Raw genomic sequence first — 23,366 nt, forward strand, 5'->3', positions numbered from 1 at the left:
ACGGTGTGCGAATGGTTAGCACAACTGCCTCACAGTTCTGAGGTCCGGGGTTCAAATCCTGGCCCAACCTGTGTGGAATTTGCATGTTCTCCCCGTGCCTGTGTGGGTTTTCTCCGGGCACTCCGGTTTCCTCTCACATCCCAAAAACATGCGTGGTAAGTTAATTGAAAACTCTAAATTGCCCATAGGTGTGAATGTGAGTGCAAATGGTTGTTTGTTGATATGTGCCCTGTGATTGGCTGGCGACCAGTTCAGGGTGTACCCCGTCTCTCGCCCGAAGATAGCTGGGATAGGCTCCAGCACGCCCACGACCCTAGTGAGGAGAAGCGGAACGGAAGATGACTGAATGAATGAATTTATTAATCGATTTTATGTTATCATGCTGTTCGTATGGGCTTTTAGAAGTACGTACCAATCTATGTTAATATTCTACATCTGCCCTCTTGGTCTCAGTTGGACAAGCTGGGTTCTTGCATTGCTTGGGGCTTCATTGCCTGGGGTTTCACTGTTTTTTGTTCTGTTTTATCTTTATGATATGCGATCGTGATGTTTGGTGTGTACTGTGTTTTATTCTGTCTGTCAAAGCACTTTGTGGACATGTTTTAAAAGGTGCTTCATAAATAAAATTATTATTATATTATTATTATCATCATCATCATCATTCATTCGTATTTAAAGATTGTGACAGTGACTGACTGTAGTATAGTAGTATAGTTGAGATCGACCAATAGAAGATTTTTTTTTTAATACAACCCAATTCCAATGAAGTTGGGACGTTGTGTTAAACATAAATAAAACCAGAATACAAAGATTTGCAAATCATGTTCAACCAATATTTAATTGAATACACTACAAAGACAAGATATTTCATGTTCAAACTGATAAACTTTATTGTTTTTAGCAAATAATCATTAACCTAGAATTTTTTGGCTGCAACACATTCCAAAAAAGCTGGGACAGGTGGCAAAAAAGACAGAAAGTTGAGGAATGCTCATCAAACACCTGTTTGGAACATCCCACAGGTTAACAGGCTAATTGGGAACAGGTGGGTGCCATGATTGGGTATAAAAGGAGCTTCCCTGAATTGTTCAGTCATTCACAAGGAAAGATGGGGCGAGGTTCACCTCTTTGTGAACAAGTGCATGAGAAAATAGTCGAACAGTTTAAGGACAATGTTCTTCAACGTACAATTGGGCATTTTGGGCATTTGGGCATTTCATCATCTACGGTCCATAACATCATCAAAAGGTTCAGAGTATCTGGAGAAATCACTGCATGTAAGTGGCAAGGCCAAAGACCAACATTGAATGCCCGTGACCTTCGATCCCTCAGGCGGCACTGCATCAAAAACCGACATCAATGTGTAAAGGTTATCACCACATGGTCTCAGGAACACGTCAGAAAACCAATGTCAGTAAATACAGTATGACGCTACTTCCGTAAATGCAACTTGAAACTCTACTATGCAAAGCAAAAGCCATATATCAACAACACCCAGAAACGCCGCCGGTTTCTCTGGGCCCGAGCTCATCTAAGATGGATGCAAAGTGGAAAAGTGTTCTGTGGTCCGACGAGTCCACATTTCAAATTGTTTTTGAAAATTGTGGACGTCTTTTCCATGGGTTAGGGTTAGGGTTATTGCAGCAAGACAATGCTAAACCACATTCTGCACGTGTTACAACAGCGTAGTAAAAGAGTGCGGGTACTAGACTGGCCTGCCTGTAGTCCAGACATGTCTCCCATTGAAAATGTGTGGCCCATTATAAAGCGTAAAATACTACAACGGAGACCCCGGACTGTTGAACAGCTGAAGGTGTACATCAAGCAAGAATGGGAAATAATTCCACCTACAAAGCTTAAACAATGTCCTCAGTGCTCAAACGTTTATTGAATGTTGTTAAAAGAAAAGGTGATTTAACACAGTGGTAAACATGACCCTGTCCCAGCTTTTTTGGAACATGTTGCAGCCATACAATTCTAAGTTAATGATTATTTGCTAAAAACAATGAAGTTTATTAGTTTGAACATTAAATATATTTTCTTTGTAGTGTATTCAATTAAATATAGGTTGAACATGATTTGCAAATCTTGTATTCTGTTTTTTTATGTTTAACACATCGTCCCAACTTAATTGGAATTGGGGTTGTATATATGTAGAATTTTAATGATTAGAGTTTATAGTAAACAAAGTTCACCATCTCTAGAGATAAGAATATGACATCACACACAATTAAGAAACCATGAAAATGATTTTTAATGTACAAATTCGCCAGGAATTTGCACACTGAAAAGTATTTTTCCAAATGTTTAATGATTCTATATAATGTATGAGTACGAAAATAAATGGACTTCCTGTATAGTGGAGGAAGCATTTTTATAATGTTCCAAGATTAACTGAGGGGCCACTAATAGAGTGGGTGTCCCGTGGGCCACCAGTTGCCCATTCCTGCCATATGATATGGCCGTATTGGAGAATAGCTAACTTATCACATGCAATGCAAACACGGCTGAATGGAGTGAAAGAAGGTTGCAGCAAGGGCACCCACGCCGCAGACAAAGAAGCAGTAGGCTCTACAAACATAACTGTGAGGGAACCCATCACCGCAACAGCAAAACACGTGTCTGTCGTTAAGAGCATACTACACTGACACGTGGACTCGTAGAGATACTCAGTACTCGGTATCGCTATCTTAGCTTAGGACGCTAGCCGAGTGGCACTCGGTAGGGCGCAGCCATGGTACAAAATGGCGATAAGTCAAGGGAAAAGCAAGTTATAGTTTTCATTGAAATGTAAAGAGACGCACATTTTGGTGGTTTACTTGTATTGTTGTTATTGTTGACAATTAATTAAATGTTACACAAGAGATACTGCATGGTACATTAGAGGTGCAGACTATTAAATACTAGGATGTTACATTAGAACTACACAAACCTATAAATACGATGTAAATATGGTAACGTGAAAGCCACATAGAACATTAAATATGACTATTTAAACATATCTCCCACCTGTGGCCAGGAAGCGGTGGGCTGCCAGCAACAGCTGAGGTGAGATCTTCACCTTGGACTCGCTCTCGTGCTTGAAGGCCGAGAAGTCCCTCTTATTCTTGTTGGGCGCTACCTTCTTCCTGGTGCGGTTGTCAGCTGAGAAAACAAATGTGACCACAAAATTAAGCACACTAAAGAGCTCAAGCTAAAGAGATCCCCATAACGTTAATTGGTGACTCACTGTACTGGTCCGACTCATCCAGAATCTCCGACTTGATGATCTCCTCGATGACGTCCTCCAGTGTGACCAGACCCAGAACCTCGTAGAACGGGTCACCCTCGCCCTCATTGTTCACCTTCTGAACGATAGCCAGATGGGATTTGCCTAACACAGACAGAATGAAAAGCAACTTATTGTGAACAAATGCTTTTAAATTTTGATCTTTGCGACTGATGGCCTCCATTGAAGTCCATCCGTTTACAAGAAGCATCAAAAGGATGAGCAGGCTATCTTAGCTTAGCACGCTAGCTCAGCACCATATTCTTATTTGTCATCAAAAGGTTGTGTGATATGTGTGTTTTATGTTTGCATTCAGTCACTTTGAGCACTGTTACCGGTTTTAATTTGCTAGGTTTATACTTTCAGTTCTTCTCAGTGTTAGTATTGAGCAACTTTTTGTGAACAAAGACCATTTACTCGTCACTTGTGCTCAAAAGGTAGTGCTGTAAATTTTTTAAATTATACATAACATTAAAAAATACTTTCTGCTTTTATTTTATTTCACTAGGGTTCTACTTATTTTTCTACAGCAACTTTTTGTTCACAAAAGGTCATTTGCAGTAGTGTTGTATGTCTGTTTAAGTGTTTTTCTTTTTATGACAAAATATGTTTTGAGCTTTTAGTGATTTAATTTTTCTCGGTTTCAACTCCCTTTTTTTCTGAGTCGGTATTGAACAACGTTTTGTGAACAAAAGACCATTTACTTGTCACATGACATGATCCTGATGACATTCCTGTGGAGGTATGGAAGCCCCTAGGAGAGGTGGCTGTGGAGTGTTTGACCAGCTTTTTTAACAGAATTCTAGCAGGTGAGAAGATGCCTGAGGAATGGAGGAAAAGTGTCCTAGTGCCCATTTTTAAGAACAAGGGTGATGTGCAGAGCTGTGGGTACTATAGATGAATAAAGTTGATGAGCCACACAATTAAGTTATGGCAAACAGTAGTGGAGGCTAGACTCAGGACAGAAGTGAGTATTTGCGAGCAAAAGTATGGTTTCATGCTTAGAAAGAGTACCACAGATGCATTATTTGCCTTGAGGATGTTGTTTGGAAAACTACAGAGAATGTCAGAAGGAGCTACATCGTATCTTCGTGGATCTAGAGAAAGCCTATGACAGAACACCCAGAGAGGAACTGTGGTACTGCATGCGGAAGTCTGGAGTGGCAGAGAAGTATGTTAGAATAATACAGGACATGTATGAGGGCAGCAGAACAGTGGTGAGGTGTGCTGTAGGTGTGACAGAGGAGTTTAAGGTGGAGGTGGGACTGCATCAGGGAGCAGTCCTAAGCCCCTTCCTGTTTGCAGTGGTGATGGATAGGCTGACAGATGAGGTTAGACTGGAATCTCCATGGACCAGGACGTTTGCAGATGACATTGTGCTCTGCAGTGAAAGCAGGGAGCAGGTGGAGGAACAGTTAGAAATGTGGAGGCATGGACTGGAAAGGAGAGGAAGGAAAATTAGCCAAAGTAAGACAGAATATATGTGCATGAATGAGAAGGGTGGAGGGGGAAGAGTGGGGCTACAGGGAGAAGAGATAGCAAGGGTGGAGGACTTCAAATACTTGGGGTCAACAGTCCAGCGCAATGGTGAGTGTGTTGGAAGTGAAGAAACGGATCCAAGCTGGTTGGAACGGGTGGAGGAAGGTGTCAGGTGTATTATGTGACAGAAGAGTCTGCTTGGATGAAGGACAAAGGTTATAAGACATGGCTAGCCATGATGTATGGATTAGAGACATTGGCACTGAAGAGACAACAGGAAGCAGAGCTGGAGGACGGAAATGAAGATGTTGAGGTTCTCTCTAGGAGTGACCAAGTTGGATAAAATTAGAAATGAGCTCATCAGAGGGACAGCCAATGTTAGATGCTTTGGACAAAAAGTTAGAGAGAGTAGACTTTGATGGTTTGGACACGTCCAGAGGAGAGATAGTGAGTATATTGGTAAAAGGATGATGAGGATGGAGCTGCCTGGCAAGAGAGCTAGAGGAAGACCAAAGAGAAGGTTTATGGATGTTGTGAGGGAAGACATGAGGGCAGTTGGTGTTAAGAGTGCAGGATGCAGGAAATAGGCTTAAAACGACACGCTGTGGTGACCCCTAACGGGACAAGTCGAAAGGAAAGAAAGAAGACATGTCACATGACCAAAATGTGGTTCAACTGTACATGCATGTTTTTAACGTTTTATATTACACTAAGCCATGTTTTACACGCTTAGACTAATTTTATTTTAGGCAAGGTTCTATTGTTTTTTTAAGTTGATATTGAGGAATTTTTCATGAACAAAAGACCTTTTACTTATCACGTGTGATGAAAAGGTAGTGCTGTATGTGTTTTAAATGTTTTACAAGACATTAAACAATGTTTTGCATTGTTACTGTTTTTTATCGACTAGTGATGCATACAAATTGTGGCCTCTGAAATGTTTCGGCTGGAAAATGACCCAAAAGTGCATTTTCGGTTACGTACTGAAATATTTTTGGTACAGAAATAAAATGGCCGAAACAGGATATTGTTCAGACGCAAGCAAAAACAACGACTAGCACACAGTCGTGTTAGTCAGTAAGTAGTAGTAAAATAGGCCCCACCCCCCAAAAAATAAAAAATACAAAAAATAAAAATAAAAATTGTGCATCCACGTTGAACAGTCGCCCAACCTCACTGCTTTCCACTGTTCGGGTAATACAAGGGAATGCTATTTATGTGCCGACCTAGCTACCTACAAGATACAGTGAACGCTGCTAAATACTATCCTGAGCCGCAGAGGCAAATGTTTGCTTCGAGTCCATTGTCAACGCAGCATAAGTCACTCATCATCGCATCCATGGCAGCAAATAAGCTACACTTTGACAGGTATCGTATCACCAAGGAAGGATAAGGAGTAATTAACAGGAGAAAGATGGGGGTGCGGCGGAACGGTGAAAGACTGATTAGCACATTTGTCTCACAGTTCTGAGGACCGGGGTTTAAATCCCACCCCCGCCTGTGTGGAGTTTACATGTTCACCCCGTGCCTGCGTGGGTTTCCTCCCACACCCCAAAAACATGCGTGGTAGGTTAACTGAAGACTCTAAATTGCCCGTAGGTGTGAATGTGAGTATGAATGGTTGTTTGTTTCTATGTCCTCTGCGACTGGCTGGTAACCAGTTCAGGGTGTACCCCGCCTCTTGGATAAGCGGTACAGAAAATGGATGGCTGGAAAATGGGGATGCCATGGTAATTGCTAATCTATTTTGACGAAGTCGCAAAACGCCAAAATAAGTGATTTGGTTATACAGTACACTTGTCACATCGGTCTGGTTTCGTGCTGTCACTATTGAATCTTTTTACAATCGATTATCCTATAGACATTATGTTGAGTTAGTGAGTCTTTTTTTTTTTTTTTTTTTTTCCCCCACCAACATGCATTTTATTGTCATTTATGAGGGCTGGACCTCTATCCTTAAACTGCATATGTTGGTACTGAGTTTATGGTATAAACCAGCAGTGTCAAACTCATTTTAGTTCGCGCGCCACAGTCACCCCAATTTGATCTCAAGAGGGGCCGGTCCAGTAGATCTGTGGCCTAATAGGCTACAGATTACGACGTTTCAATGTTTTAACATTTTTGGGGTGCCCATAATTACAACTAGCTTTGGGAAATATTCACAAATATTGAGTATTATCTTGTCTCAAATCTTGTTTAAATCATATGAGCAATCTCAAATGTCGTCATAAATTTTTTTGCAATTTTCAACAATATTATGAATCACTGTTTTCATTGACAGTTGCAATATACAGATCACAGTGGATGTATGTACCTTTTATAAAACAACTTATTTAGAAATCATTTTAAATCTACAAACAGTTCCACCTCCATCTGAAAATCTTGAAAGGCTAAACTGACTCATCACACCATACAAACTAAAGTGGGAACTTTTCAGAATAAAAGCCCAGTTATCCACCTGAATTGTAAATGTATACAGGCAGATTGACAGAGTGAAACTAAAATAATGAAGACAAAATTAATGTTATATCTATGTCTACTAAAAACATACCTGTACAGAATCACAGTAATTGCAAACTAGAAACTGAAATTAGCTGATTATTTAATAGTCACCCACTAGCTTGCCATAAAAATCTGAAAACACAAATAACGAATCTATATGAGGTTAGGATTCATCTGCACAATGAGCAACCCCTCTCCAACTATGACCATACATCAAATTGGCTTGGTGCCTACATCTCACTAAAGAAGTGATTTACAGCTAATCCCTGCCAGGGGTCTCCGCCACAGCGAGTCACTCGCAGGATTTGTTTATCTGACATAACCCAACTATTTTTATCTAGGCTTTAATATACCCATGTCCCAATTAAGTTCACAAACTCGTTTGTAACTGCACGCGCACATATGCTCATGAAATTATTGAACAAATAATTCATGATATTCCTTTCCTTTCGGCATGTCCTGTTTGTGGTCGCCACAGCGTGTCATCCTTTTCCATATAAGCCCATCTCCTGCATCCTGCACTCTTAATACCAACTGCCCTCATGTCTTCCCTTACTACATCTATCAACTTTTTTTTTTGGTCTTCCTCTAGCTCTCTTGCCTGGCAGCTCCATCCTCATCATGCTTCTACCAATATACTCACTCCCTCTCATCTGGACGTGTCCAAACTATCGAAGTCTGTGCTCTCTAACTTTGTCTCCAAAACATCTAACCTTGGCCGTCCCTCTGACGAGCTCATTTCTAATTTTATCCAACCTGGTCACTCCTAGAGAGAACCTCAACATCTTCATTTCCGTCCACCACCTCCAGCTCTGCTTCCTGTTGTCCCTTCAGTGCCACTGTCTCTAATCCGTACATCATGGCAGGCCTCACCACCGTCTTATAAACTTTGTCCTTTGCCTAGCAGAGACTCTTCTGTCACATAACACACCTGACACCTTCCTCCACCCGTTCCAACCTGCTTGGATCCGTTTCTTCAATTCTTTACCACACTCACCATTGCTCTGGACTGTTAACCCCAAGTATTTAACTTCCTCCACCCTCGCTATCTCTTCTCCCTGTAGACTCACTCTTCCAAACAAACAATACATGATATGATACGTATATAGGCATTGCTTCACACAAATCCTCACTCTCGTACTGCATATGGATTGGTGGTGTGCCCCGCTTGTTCAATCGTTTGCCTCTCTCTCTCAGCTTCATGCATGTCACAACACTCGACTTACAATACTTCCGGTTCTACGGTGCTTGTGTCAAAATAAAACCATGAGTTTCAAAATAATAGTGTGTATGTATATCAACTCAAATTTGCCTGACGGGCAGAACAAGGCTCACGGCCCGGATTGGACCCCCTGATGAGCCGGTTCTGGCCAACGGGCTGTACGTTTGACATTGCTGGTATAAACTCTATACAGAATTTGAGACAAAATCAGGCTTTGCTTAACAGTTAGCATTCGCAAATAGCATTAGCGCGCTATCGATGACCATTTTAGGTTAAAAAAATAAAATGCTAACTACCACTAACTGCTAACTGTACCACTAACTGCTAACTGTCGTTTTTGGCAATGTTTTTAACTCGCCCAATAGTAATAATCCGTTTGCACCAAATATTTATGCAGTAAACATGGACTGTGGCCAAATGGTTCTGGGCAGCCCAAATATGCATTTATTAATATTTTTTACTGCCTTGAGGCGGACATTTTTGCGTCAACCAATTTTTGTGGTCAACTTAGCAGAGTTAGACGACTTTTTTTCACAGCCCTAGTTGGAACCACGTTATCGCGGACAGTCAACAATTTTTGAAAAGGAAAATATCAGGGAACGTAAAAAGTGTTTAGAGACAAAATACTGTAATACACAATAATACTAGACAACTACATAGGGACCGGAACCCGGAACTTAATTAGCATATCACCACTAGTCCACTACGTCACTTGAGAAAATGGGTGCATGCTGAGGTATGCGCTCTTGCATAGAATACAGGAAAATCTCAATGAATTAGAAAAGTGTATCAATCTTTAATTAGAAAGTTGAATTCAAAAACTTAAACTCATTATAGAGATGCACTACACACAGAGTGAAATATTGTGTTATGTAACAATATTCACGATACCGCAAAATTAAAAGTGCCTCGATATCGTTGTGGTCTTGTCTCGGTATAAAATAATGAACCGTTGTGTTTAAAATTTTGTTTTGGGCTGGCTATATGCTATATGCAGCTGCTACAGCCAGACTACAATGCTCCACTTCCTCATTAAAAGTATAAACGCACCCGATTGGACGCGGAACCCATTTGACCATGTGGTGATCAAAAGGCTGCGTCGGGAGAGATGCAGAAACAACTCAGTGCTCCGAGTCCCTCCCAAGGCTACAGCGTAGCCGCTATGCCGGTCTGAATGTTGCGTCACAATCGATTGGGCGAAAGGCGCCTTGTTCTTCGCACTGGCTTCCATCCCAGCAAACGCTGACCCACGGGCTGGGATCGGCTACTAGTGGACCACCACCACTTCGCGTGGCCGCCACCGGGAACCCCCACTAGCCGGCCCTCCACGGGCCGCCACCACCGCTTCCCCTAGAGAGGTGATCTGCCGAATTAATTAAGCATATTGTAACAGCAGCACTCTTTCGTGGAATAGTAGTGAGTGTTTATCTCAAGTCGAACGTTGTGGGTGAAAGAACATCACATGGAGAGAGAATTACAACATTATCCCTCCACCAAAACATTACAGTAGTCCCAAAAATGAAATAGGTCCACTCCATACAAATACAGATATCAATGCAAAAATAAGTCTGACATACTTCCCTCTCTTCAAATTAAATGTCCACATTTCATATTAAAACATAATACAGAGGCTGCTCAGAAAAATAAATCATCCAACAATATCACTAAGCGGAGGATGTCTTGAAGAGTGCTCCTGCGTTTAAGACTTCAATTGAACTTTTTGGACTCAAGCAAAGAAATCTCAGTTAGGAGGCAGTATCGAATTTCTAATGTTAAAAATACAGAAATATGACAATACAGTAAATACTGCTAAATCATTGAACAGACAATTTCTCATTGGACAGTTTTGTTATTGTGAGACTATATTATTGCTGCAGCAATAATACTGTTTTGGAGGTAGAGTATATGAATGTAAACAGATGGACGGGGATAGAAGTGCAGGGTAAGATATGATTTTAAGCTGTCTTTTTCACAAAAACCTGTGGGAAAACTTTCACCTCTTTGCCCCACCTGTACTCTGAACCTTCCCGCAATACTGTGAGTTTTCTTGTAATACCGTGAGCTTTCCCACGATATCGCAATAATTAACGTACTGTGAGATTAATACTGTGATAAAACCAAACTGTGAGATATACAACGCCAATTCCAATGAAGTTGGGACGTTGTGTTAAACATAAATAAAAACAGAATACAATGATTTGCAAATTATGTTCAAGCTATATTTAATTGAATACACTACAAAGATAAGATATTTAATGTTCAAACTGATAAACTTGATTGTTTTTAGCAAATAATCATTAACTTAGAATTTTATGGCTGCAACACGTTCCAAAAAAGCTGGGACAGGTGGCAAAAAAGACTGAGAAAGTTGAGGAATGCTCATCAAACACCTGTTTGGAACATCCCACAGGTGAACAGGCAAATTGGGAACTGGTGGGTGCCATGATTGGGTAAAACCAAAGGCCGAAAACCACCATTGAATGCCCATGTCCTTCGATCCCTCAGGCGGCACTGCATCAAAAACCGACATCAATGTGTAAAGGATATCACCACATGGGCTCAGGAACATTTCAGAAAACCAATGTCAGTAAATACAGTTTGGCGCTACATCCGCAAAGTGCAACTTGAAACTCTATGATGCAAAGCAAAAGCCATTTATCAGAATCAGAATCATCTTTATTTGCCAAGTATGTCCAAAACACACAAGGAATTTGTCTCCGGTAGTTGGAGCCGCTCTAGTACAACAGACAGTCAATTTACAGAACACTTTGGAGACATAAAGACATTGACAAAAAACAATTGTGCAAAAAGATGCAGAGTCCTCTAGCACTTAGAGCAGTTCGAATGACTAATATTGCAATAGTCGGGTGCAATGACCATTGTGCAAAGGGTGCTGAGACTTCAGGGAGTGTATGCGGTTTAAAGTGACGAGTAGTGCGATCATCTGGGACAATGTTGGTTGTACAAATGTTACAGATACTCCTCAATCAGTGTGCAAATGGAGCAGATGCTACTCTGGCATGAGTGGTCAGTATATGCAAATAGTCCAGCATGGCGAGACAACTACAGTGAGTGCACGAGTAATACATAATTGGCCCCACAGAAATGTGACAACGAACTCAAGTCAAAAACTTTCCAGCTTGTTGTAATGGAATTATAGGTTAGGTGTTTAAGAAGTTGATCGCAAGAGGGAAGAAGCTGTTGGAATGTCTACTAGTTCTAGTTTGCGTTGATCGGTAGCGCCTACCTGAGGGAAGGAGCTGGAAGAGCTGGTGACCGGGGTGCAGACGGTCCGAGAGGATTTTGCACGCCCTTGTCTTAGTTCTGGCAGCGTGCAAGTCCTCAATGGTGGGTAGGGGGGTACCGACAATCCTTTCAGCTGTTTTGATTGTTTGTTGATTATCAACAACACCAAGAAACTCTGCTGGCTTTTCTGGGCCCAAGCTCATCTTAGATGGACTGATGCAAAGTGGAAAAGTGTTCTGTGGTCCAACGAGTCCACATTTCAAATTTTTGGGGGAAATTGTGGACGTCGTGTCCTGTGGGCCAAAGAGGAAAAGAACCATCCGGACTGTTATGGACACAAAGTTCAAAAGCCAGCATCTGTGATTGTATGGGGCTATGTTAGTGCCAATGGCATGGGTAACTTACACATCTGTGAAGGCACCATTAATGCTGAAAGGTACATACAGGTTTTGGAGAAACATATGCTGCCATCCAAGCAACGTCTTTTTCATGGACTCCCCTGCTTATTTCAGCAAGACAATGCCAAACCACATTCTGCACGTGTTACAACAGCGTGGCTTCATAGTAAAAGAGTGCGGGTACTAGACTAGCCTGCCTGCAGTCCAGACCTGTCTCCCATTGAAAATGTGTGGCGTATTATGAAGCTTAAAATACAATGGAGACCACGGACTGTTGAACAGCTGAAGCTGTACATCAACCAAGAATGGGAAAGAATTCCACCTACAAAGCTTCAACAATTAGTGTCCTCAGTTCCCAAACGTTTATTGAATGTTGTTAAAAGAAAAGGTGATGTAACACACTGGTAAACATGACCCTGTCCCAGCTTTTTTGGAACATGTTGAAACCATAAAATTCTAAGTTAATGATTATTTGCGAAAAACAATCAGGTTTATCAGTTTGAACATGAAATATCTTGTCTTTGTAGTGTATTCAACTCAATATAGTTAGAGACAAGATGGCGCCTACCAGTGTGGTCGCCTCGGTAACGCGCTCTCTAGTATTGTCTTTGTTTTTGTGTTTTTCGTCCGTCTTTGGAGACCTTACACGACTCACTTACACAAGGGGAGACCTGCTAACCATCAAGGAGGCTACTCCGGACTTTCTGTCACCAACTTTCGAAAATCCGCTCAGTTTTTTTCCCCCGAGTTACTCACCGGAGCGGCGTCCGCGGTTTTCGGCGCATGGATGCGGAAGCGGCGCCACAGAGGAAAACGAGCCGGCATTCAGGTGAAACTCCGCAAGAGAGGACACAGATTGGCGTTCCCGTCGATCCACCTCGCGAATGTACGCTCCCTACCCAACAAAATGGACGAGCTTCATCTTCTGTTAAAGACCAGTAAAGACTTCAGACGTTCCGCGGCCATGTGCTTCACGGAGACCTGGCTTTGCGACGCTGTACCCGATGGCGCAGTCATGCTTCCCGGCTTCAACATTCATCGAGCGGACCGCGACATGGAATCATCGGGGAAAACGAAAGGCGGCGGGATATGCCTCCATATCAACGAAAAATGGTGTACGGACGTCACGGTGCTCAGCACACACTGCAGCCCCCATTTGGAGTTGCTGTTTTTGAACTGTAAACCATTCTACTCGCCACGTGAGTTTGCATCGTTTATACTGGCTGGAGTCTATATTACACCGCAAGCTAACACGAACGCTGCATTGCTAACGCTGGCCGAACAAGTCAACGAAATTGAAAAAAAAACACCCGGACTCATCCCTCATTATTCTCGGGGACTTTAACAAAGCTAAACTCAACCACGAACTCCCTAAATACAAGCAGCACATCGACTGTCCTACCAGGGAAAATAATACTTTAGACCACTGCTACACTACGGTAAAAAACGCATACCGTGCTATACCTCGTGCAGCCCTGGGCTCGTCTGATCACTGCTTAATTCACTTAATACCGACGTACAAGCAAGAACTTAAATGTGCGAAGCCAACAGTGAAAACAGTCAAAAAGTGGACCAATGAAGCCAAGATGGAACTTCAAAGCTGTTTAGACTGCACAGACTGGAGTGTCTTTGAAAATTCAGCTGGCAGCCTGGATGAATATATGGACACTGTCACATCCTATATCAGTTTCTGTGAAGAGGTTTGTGTACCAACAAAATCATTTCGGACATTCAACAACAACAAGCCGTGGTTCACTGCTAAACTTAAGCAGCTTCGCCAAGCTAAGGAAGCTGCATATCAGAGCGGGGACAGGGCCCTGTATAATCGAGTTAGAAACAAGCTTACTAAATAAATTAACATTGCAAAGAGGATCTATGCAGCAAAGTTGGAAAAACAGTTTAGAGCGAACGACTCAAAAACAGTCTGGCATGCATTCCAATCGCTGACTAATTACAAGCGACGATCCCCCCAAGCTGAGAACAATAGCACACTAGCCAACGACTTGAATACCTTCTACTGCAGATTTGAAAAGGACAGTTTCACTCCACACACCCACCCGGCCGCACCCGCGACCACAACCACACCTCTGACTTCTGCGTTAACCATCCATGAACAGGATGTGAGACGCATCTTCAAACAACAAAAGATTAACAAAGCGGCAGGACCGGACCATGTGTCCCCATCCTGCCTCAAAGTCTGCGCGGACCAGCTCGCTCCAGTCTTCACTCAGATCTTTAACAGATCTTTGGAAATGTGCGAAGTTCCATCCTGTTTCAAACGCTCCACCATCATTCCAGTCCCCAAGAAACCTGCAATCTCTGGTCTGAATGACTACAGGCCTGTCGCTTTGACATCTGTGATCATGAAGTCCTTTGAACGTCTCGTGCTGGACCACCTCAAGAGTGTCACAGGTCCCCTGCTGGACCCCCTGCAGTTTGCCTACCAAGCGAACAGGTCTGCGGATGATGCAGTCAACATGGGACTGCACTTCATCCTAGAACACCTCGACAGTGCAGGGACCTACGCGAGGATCCTGTTCGTGGACTTCAGCTCAGCGTTCAACACCATCATCCCTGAACTCCTTTCAACCAAGCTTCTCCAGCTGAGTGTCTCACCTGCCATCTGCCAGTGGATTTACAGCTTTCTGACGGGCAGGACACAGCAGGTCAGGCTGGGGGAGGCCACCTCATCCGCACGCAGCATCAGCACTGGGGCGCCCCAAGGTTGTGTCCTCTCTCCGCTGCTCTTCTCTCTCTACACGAACGACTGCACCTCAGCGAACCCGACTGTCAAGCTCCTGAAGTTTGCAGATGACACCACTGTCATCGGCCTCATCAAGGACGGTGACGAGTCTGCATATCGACAGGAAGCGGAGCAGCTGGAGCTGTGGTGCGGCCGACACAACCTGGAGCTGAACACGCTCAAGACGGTAGAGATGATCGTGGACTTCAGGAGGAAATCCTTCGCCACAGCTGCCCCTCACGTTGTCCAGCTGCCTTGTGTCAACCGTCGAGACCTTCAAGTTCCTGGGAATTACAATCTCTCAGGACCTGAAGTGGGCGATCAACATCAACTCCGTCCTCAAAAAGGCCCAGCAGAGGATGTACTTCCTGCGGCTTCTGAGAAGGCACGGCCTGCCACAGGAGCTGCTGAGGCAGTTCTACACAGCGGTCATTGAATCAGTCCTGTGTTCTTCCATCACAGTCTGGTTTGGTGGTCCTACAAAAAGGACAAACTCCGACTGCAGCGGACAATCAAAACTGCTGAAAAGATTGTCGGTACCCATCTACCCACCCTTGAGGACTTGCACGCTGCCAGAACTAAGACAAGGGCGTGCAAAATCCTCTCGGACCGTCTGCACCCCGGTCACCGGCTCTTCCAGCTCCTTCCCTCAGGTCGGCGCTACCGATCAACGCAAACTAGAACTATCAGACATTCCAACAGCTTCTTCCCTCTTGCGATCAACTTCTTAAACACCTAACCTATAATTCCATTACAACAAGCTGGAAATTTTTTGACTTGAGTTCGTTGTCGCATTTCTGTGGGGCCAATTATGTATTACTCGTGCACTCACTGTAGTTGTCTCGCCATGCTGCACTATTTGCATATACTGACCACTCATGCCAGAGTAGCATCTGCTCCATTTGCACAGTGATTGAGGAGTATCTGTAACATTTGCACAACCAACATTGTCCCAGATGATCGCACTACTCGTCACTTTAAACCGCATACACTCCTTGAAGTCTCAGCGCCCTTTGCACAATGGTCATTGCACCGGACTATTGCAATATTAGTCGTTCGAACTCCTCTAAGTGCTAGAGGACTGTGCATCTTTTTGCACAATTGTTTTTTGTCAATGTCTTTATGTCCCCAAAGTGTTCTGTAAATTGACTGTCTGTTGTACTAGAGCGGCTCCAACTACCGGAGACAAATTCCTTGTGTGTTTTGGACATACTTGGCAAATAAAGATGATTATGATTCTGATTCTGATATAGGTCGAACATAATTTGCAAATCATTGTATTTTGTTTTTATTTATTTTTAACAGAACGTCCCAACTTCATTGGAATTGGGGTTGTAGATATTGTTACATCCCTAATATATAGTGTGTATATATAGAATTTTGATGATTAGAGCTTTCAGCAAACAAAAACCCTTCTCATTTTATGAGCTGTAATTAATGTGCGATAAAGAACTCGCATTGAAGCATTATTTCTGTAAAACACACAAACTGGGCATCCACAATCCATCAATCAACAGTCGATATGGGTTCCTACCACCTGACTTTTGTCTAACAATAAGACATTACACACGGTTAATGTGTACAGGCCATCCTTACATAGAGACTTTGACCAACGCACATGTACTCCAAACACACACACACACACACACACTTCCACACTAACATACATACACTTAGACACACAATTATTAACACATTCACACACGGCTCCAGTCCTTCACAAGATCAGATGAGCTGAATTATTAATAATGAACCAATCTCAATACGATAACAAAACAAGAGCTGTATCAGAAACTAATAAGAGAGTAAATTATAGTCAGAAATCCATGCCACATGGAACACATCAACAGCGACTGCTGTGGTGCATTGGTGTCATCTGTTGTCTGCTGAGTGAAGATTTAGACTGCTATGTTAGCTTCTGGTGCTACGCTACCACCATAGGCTTGTCACTTGTGATCAAAAGTCCTACTGTATTGCTATCGAGACGCAAATACATTGTGTAATGGAAAAGGAACTCCGTGTCTATGGGTGTGCGCGCACGCATGTGTATGGGCGTGCGTGTGTATGTGCGCGTTGAGTCAATATTTCAAAAGCGGCAGGACCCTCGGGGAACAAACTCTCACCCCAAATGAATGGAGAGTCACTTGAGCTTCCAGTGTGACACCCACACCCAAATTGACTTACACACACATACACACACTTTCTCAAACACACGCACACACACAAATATTTACTTAGACACACATTAAGGCCGATACACAGACTTACACACACACGCACACCCGCGCACACACACAGACACTTACACATCCTTACACACCTACGCATACACAGGCATACACTGACAAAGATGTTGCTCCAAGAAGAGGCCTGGTGTTGTGAGCATGTGTGAGCTGAGTCCACAAATAAAGACCCAAAGTCAAAGTCACCCCTGCTGCTGCTGTTGCAGCTACCGTACACAGCGGCTCACTTTTTGGCAGGAAGCTCAGAAGCTTGCTAAACACAGCTAAACTAAACACAAGGCCGCCACACGCCTCGGGCATCACACACGCATCACACACATATACAAACACAAACGAACGCACAGCTGTCAGTAGGGCTGCACAATATTGGAAAACAATGGCATTTTTTTTTTTTTTTTTTTTAAACCTGCAATATATATCGTGATGGGAACTAATACTGGTTCAGTGTTTGGAAAGTTCATTTTCTACGTGAACGGGTTCAAAGTTCACTTCACCATTCAAAAATTAACCAGTTCAGTTCATAAATCAAAAGTTCCCCGCTCCATTTTTTTCAATACTGTATGTTGCTGACGGGCTATTACCCTCAAAATACTGGCATTTGATTTCCCCATTGTTGCAACCCATTCAGTCCACGCTTGTAGCCATCTGCAGCTTTCACCCTGCAATCTAAAAAAAATGAGGAAAAACGTGTTTTTGGGGCTGTTTTATGAGGAATTAAAACAAAAAAAAGGCTATATTCCTTAATGTGCAGACAAAAACAAGCAACACAGTATGACAGCAACGATGGTGAAAGGACATTGATACCTTTGCATTCCCAGCAGCTATGGCTGACTATATTAACAAAAATATTTCATTTTATCTATTCTGGCTGGAACCGCATTATAGCAGAGATTAGTCAACTGAAGAGCAAAATAGCAGGCAAATTAGTACGCGTTTAGAGAGGAAAATACTAAGGGTTGGCACTGGGTCATGAAACCTCAATGTGGCTAAATAGTATAAAAATCTCCTCGCCACAGTTGTTTGTAGTTAGGCACAACGTCACTTGTGTTTATGTGGCTAAACCTTTAGCCACACTTAGCCAGTCCTCGTCACTGGGAAGCCAATAAGCTTTAATGGTGTGGACCCAATTAAAACTACCTAGTCAATCAATCAGGTTTAGAGCTGAACGATTTGGGAAAATACTTAAATATTCCGATTCCGATTTAGGATGCGATTTTTCTGGAGGAAAGGTATTATCATCAACATTATTCACTGAATTATTCTTTAGTATGACCAACACAACACTAGATACAGCCAACAAGTAACTATTTCCTGTAAGGCAGGCCTAAATGCAGAGATCTCGTTTGATGTGCGTCCTGTGTCTGAGACGCACAAAAATGAGCATAAAGCATGATCAATCTGCATCCATCGAAGCACAGACGCACAGCATTGCTTTTTTCGGACTCGATAAATTTTTATTGTTGTGGTAACACCTGAAACGCTGCTCACGATGCAGCGAGCCGCTAGTAGAACAACTTTGGATTTGTAGATGCACACAACGGGGACACATCAGGAAAGGTTAACAATTTATTACGTTCGCTAGCCTGGGAGCTAACTAGGTAGTGAGCTAAGGAGCGAAACGCCTTGCTCGATTGTGGCGACATCATTTAAAACGGGTCACAAACTGGCAGTCCACAGTCCATGTCCTGACCCCAAAACAATTCCACACGCAGAGATGTGAGTAAGTCACATATGTACAAGTCACAAGTAAGTCTCAAGTCATAACCTTAAAGTCTCAAGCAAGTCCCAAGTCACCACAGGGAGAGAGAAACATTTTTATTTTTTTATTTTTAAAAAGAAGCAAGTCAAGTCGAGTTGTCACTAAATTTCAAGCAAGTCGAAGCAAGTCATTACTTGGTTTAAGCAAGTCACAAGTCAACTCATATTGGAGTGATAATAAAATGTTTTTTTCACAAATCATAACACTAAAAAAGGTATTCACACCTTATCGAAGTTACATTAACAACCGAGATTATGATTTATTGAATTTATTGCACTGAATTCTTTTCAAGTATCTCAAACTCAGTTTAAGTGAACTTTATTTCTGAACAAACTATGTTGTGTACTTTGTGATGACAGCTTTTTAACTCCTATGGTTCCCAAGAGAACACCATTAAGCAAAAGCCAAGACTGTTTTCTGTTGGTCAAATACAGTTAGATGTGTACCTATAGGGCTAATGTAGCATGAAAGAGATTCATAGTTAAGGGAATAATACATGACGTAAAAATGTTGCAATCCTTTTAAAAAAAAAAAAAAAAAAAAAAAAAAAAAAAGTAATGTGAAGAAACGCTGCATTCATCCTGTGTCCTTTACTTTAATTACATCAGTCAGCCGGGTTTGTTAATTTATTTAGAAACACTGACTCCGGAAAATTGACAATTTTCATGAGATTAAAGGTTATGTTTCATATGGTGTCATCTCTAGTTTAAAAACATACTGCAGACAGCTTTATTACAGAGACGACACAAAAGATGGCATTTTAATGGTGAAACTTCAATAAACATGTTCAGTAGTATGAAAATTGTATTCACACGGAGCTACTCACAATTTGTACTGAACTTACTAATAGTGGAACGCACTTTTGTCAACATTTTTATGATCGTAATGCAAAGTGATCCCATACAGCAGACCTACAACCACCTGGAATCCCCTAGCGCTGACTCTTTCGTCAGGCCCGCAAATGTCTCAACACCATTTTATGGGGGAATTCTTATTTATTTTTGTATCTCCACAACCCCAGCAACGCCGCTTTACTTCTGCATTCTGTGGTTCACATTGTATTTTAGGCACTACTTTCTGCTCTAGAGTGCAAGAGAGAGAATTTTTTTTTTTTTTTTTTTTTTAAATGAGACTTTTGTGTGCCTATGAACTAAAAGGAAAGGGAAATAATCATAAACCGTCCCACTCCTATTCACATTACTTAGCTGTACTAAAAGGTTCACAATCACATCATTTTTATGATAAATTGTCCCAAAACGGTCTATGAAATGTTTGACCAGCTAAGTAAACTATTAAATTATCTTACCTGTCTTTGTGAATTTTGTAGTGACGGATGAATTTCGACATCCTTCTTGTTGTGTCTTTAATGCGCGAGTTGCAAACCATGCAGGTTGCCATCCTCTTTTTGCAGACTTCACCAACAACATAATCCTTGAATCCAAATTGTATTATCTTTGAAGCTCCTTCCATCATTGTTCATGTAGGTGGTTACGTCACACTGGCAAGTGCGCACCAACACAGACTGTTTCCAGGTTGGCGCGAATGACCCCCCCCAAACGAAAAAAAAAAGGCAAACTGTCTCAATTAAAATGCAGATTTCAAACTGTAAACAAGATGACTTGTCAAGTCATGTAGTTCAAGTCAAAGTCAAGTCAAGTCTCTTGGCTACCAAGTCTAAAATCAAGTCTTTCTGAAGTATTTGGCAAGCAAGTCATAAAACTGGCAACTCGAGTCGACTTGAGTCAATTCAAGTGACTCAGTCCCCATCTCTGCCCAGACAGACCCACACCACAGCCAAAAAAGTAGTTTAGTAAAAGAGAAAGTTCAGAAAATGACCGATAAAGCAAGAGAACATTCGGAACAAAAAGCAAGAGAACATTCGGAACAAACGACACTTAGAATGGAATAATCCCTGTCATTTTTGTTTGTGCTGATTAGTGGGAAGTTCCCACTGGGAGCACTTATTAAAAGTGTATATATGTGAAACACGATATGAAATAAAACAAAGGTTTTGAACAAACATAACCTCTAAAGCAGTTCAGTTGTCAAGGTTTGTTAACGTAAAATATGTAAAATGGTTTGAGACTTCACTGTTGTGTCAAGATGCCAAACAGAAAAGGGGAAATTCACTTTTTTTTTTATTTTTCTGAAGTTAAGCGCTTTATTTGAACACATACTGTATAATGGTCTGTTTTTATTTACTTGCTCTTAGTGTGAAATACAGCCCTACTTTTATTAAGTAAATGAGACAACATTACACAGACGTGCTCATATGTTTGATGACCAGGCAGAATTTGTAAGATATGTACAATTCTTTATAATGCTCTAAGATCATTTCTCAGTGGCATAAAAAAAACCAACAACAATACTATCGTTTATCGTGAAAGATTTGGGGAAAATATATTGTTCTAAAAAATTGCTTTTGTGGCAGGCCGAAACACAATATATTGAGGATAACATATTTTACAAACAGTGTAAAAGAAAGTAACAACTGCAATAAAAAAAAAAAAGGACCGCGAGGCAAGGACCCTGATATAGCGGAAGATGATTGTATCTGTATTCCGTGACGATAAATTGCAGGGACTCATTGTTCCAGGGCTGGGACTCATTGTTTCCATAACATATGCAGCCCGGGACTCACATAGCCTGAAGTGTAAAATGAGCTAAGAAATGTTATGATAATTGATATGAATGTTTATTTTACTATTTGAATTGTAAAAAGAAAACCCTTCCATCACAGTAGAATATTGACTTATTGATTTAACTTCATGCATTTTAAAAATGTAATACTGTATAATGTTGCTCTTATCAGTAGCAGTAGCACTGATGTCTGTCAGCTGAATATAAAGATGGTGAGAGACATGAGTGATGCCTTTCCTCACCAAGATGTGCGTATCAAAGTGGTTCAAATGGTAAACTATATTAAATGTTATTTAGTGTTCCTATCAATTAAAGTAAAAGTGTTGAGATTATTCACTTATTATTTGATAATCATCAAGAAGGATATTAAGGACTTTATCTAGAAATTGCCAAAGATAAACATTAATATTCTAAATCGTTGGTGATAAATATCAGAATCAGAATCAGAATCATCTTTATTTGCCAAGTATGTCCAAGACACACAAGGAATTTGTCTCCGGTAGTTGGAGCCGCTCTAGTACAACAAACAGTCAATTTACAGAACACTTTGGGGACATTAAGACATTGACAAAAAACAATTGTGCAAAAAGATGCAGAGTCCTCTAGCACTTAGAGCAGTTCGAACGACTAATATTGCAATAGTCCGGTGCAATGACCATTGTGCAAAGGGCGCTGAGACTTCAAGGAGTGAATGCGGTTTAAAGTGACGAGTAGTGCAATCATCTGGGACAATGTCGGTTGTGCAAATGTTACAGATACTCCTCAATCCTCCTCAATCAATTAGTAGACTATAGCTTTCAGATCATTGTTCCAGATTTCAAAAGCAGGACAAAGTGGTCTAAATTACAAAAGGAGGGCAGGCAGCCGTGACAATGTCTATCTTGGGCCCCCAAATGACTAGCTACAGGCCTGGTTAGAGCCAGTGCCGCCGCCGCTCGGCATAACAACCAAAGTGGGAATAGTGGCTTCTGCATTGATAAAGAAGGCAGCTAGCTAGGCGCAAGAAATAATGTGAACTGCAGGACATACTGGCCATCAACACTTAAAACGTACATTGCGGTAATATCCGTGCTTCAATTCGGCACCAAGTGGCATCGGGCCTTGTCGTCCCCGATGCGCCGCTACCCGTAGCTGGAAATTCCAGTGACTGCTGATAGTGAGCTGTGGCTGGACGGCGGATTGAAGCATTTATAAAGCGGGATGAAAACTAAACCAGTAACAATGTTCATACACGGCAGAATGAGTGCGCAGACTTTAACTTTTATCAGGAAGGGCTTTTGACGCAGACGATTTTGATTCGCCAGCGTGGCTAACGTGGACAATATTGGATGTGGACTCCAGAAATAATAGCGATGGCTAAAGCCAAAGCTATAATGGAGTTCCAAATAAATGAAATGAAATAATATACTGCAATAACTCTCCCGCGGCAATTTTCTTGACATAATTTTTAAAATATGAAAATTCTAATTGTTTTGAAAGTGAATTTCGAAAGGTTGGTAGCTCTGCAGTCATAGCCATAAATGCTATTTTACTAATAATTGGCATTGTTTTATAATTAATAATTAGGGGATTTGTTTTATTTTTATATTTTAATTACTATAACGAGCTTTCAGTTGTGTGTGTATATATATATATATATATATATATATATATATATATATATATATATATATAAATAAAGCGCTTACAAATCAAGTTCAATTGACTGATTTATAATTTATTTCGGAGTTTTGGCATTGGCTTCCTCAGTTTCGGTTTTCAGTCAAGAATTTTAATTTCGGTGCATCACTCGTTCCCCCACTGTCTGGCATATAATCAGAGTAAAATTGTCCTGGTGTACATCAATATGGAATACCAAACTTATTT

At 41.5% G+C, this 23,366-nt stretch overlaps 1 protein-coding gene across 1 annotated transcript in view; it reads right to left on the reverse strand.

The window, feature by feature from the left end:
- LOC133400082 (metal transporter CNNM4-like) overlaps positions 1 to 23,366 on the reverse strand; it is a 66,663-nt gene that overhangs the window by 25,614 nt on the left and 17,683 nt on the right. Inside the window, 2 exon segments of the mRNA XM_061672311.1 lie at positions 3,010 to 3,144; positions 3,230 to 3,373. Of these exon segments, the coding sequence (XP_061528295.1) occupies positions 3,010 to 3,144; positions 3,230 to 3,373 (279 nt within the window).

The sequence above is a fragment of the Phycodurus eques genome, chromosome 3 (genome assembly GCF_024500275.1).
Source record: "Phycodurus eques isolate BA_2022a chromosome 3, UOR_Pequ_1.1, whole genome shotgun sequence".
Taxonomy (NCBI): domain Eukaryota; kingdom Metazoa; phylum Chordata; class Actinopteri; order Syngnathiformes; family Syngnathidae; genus Phycodurus; species Phycodurus eques.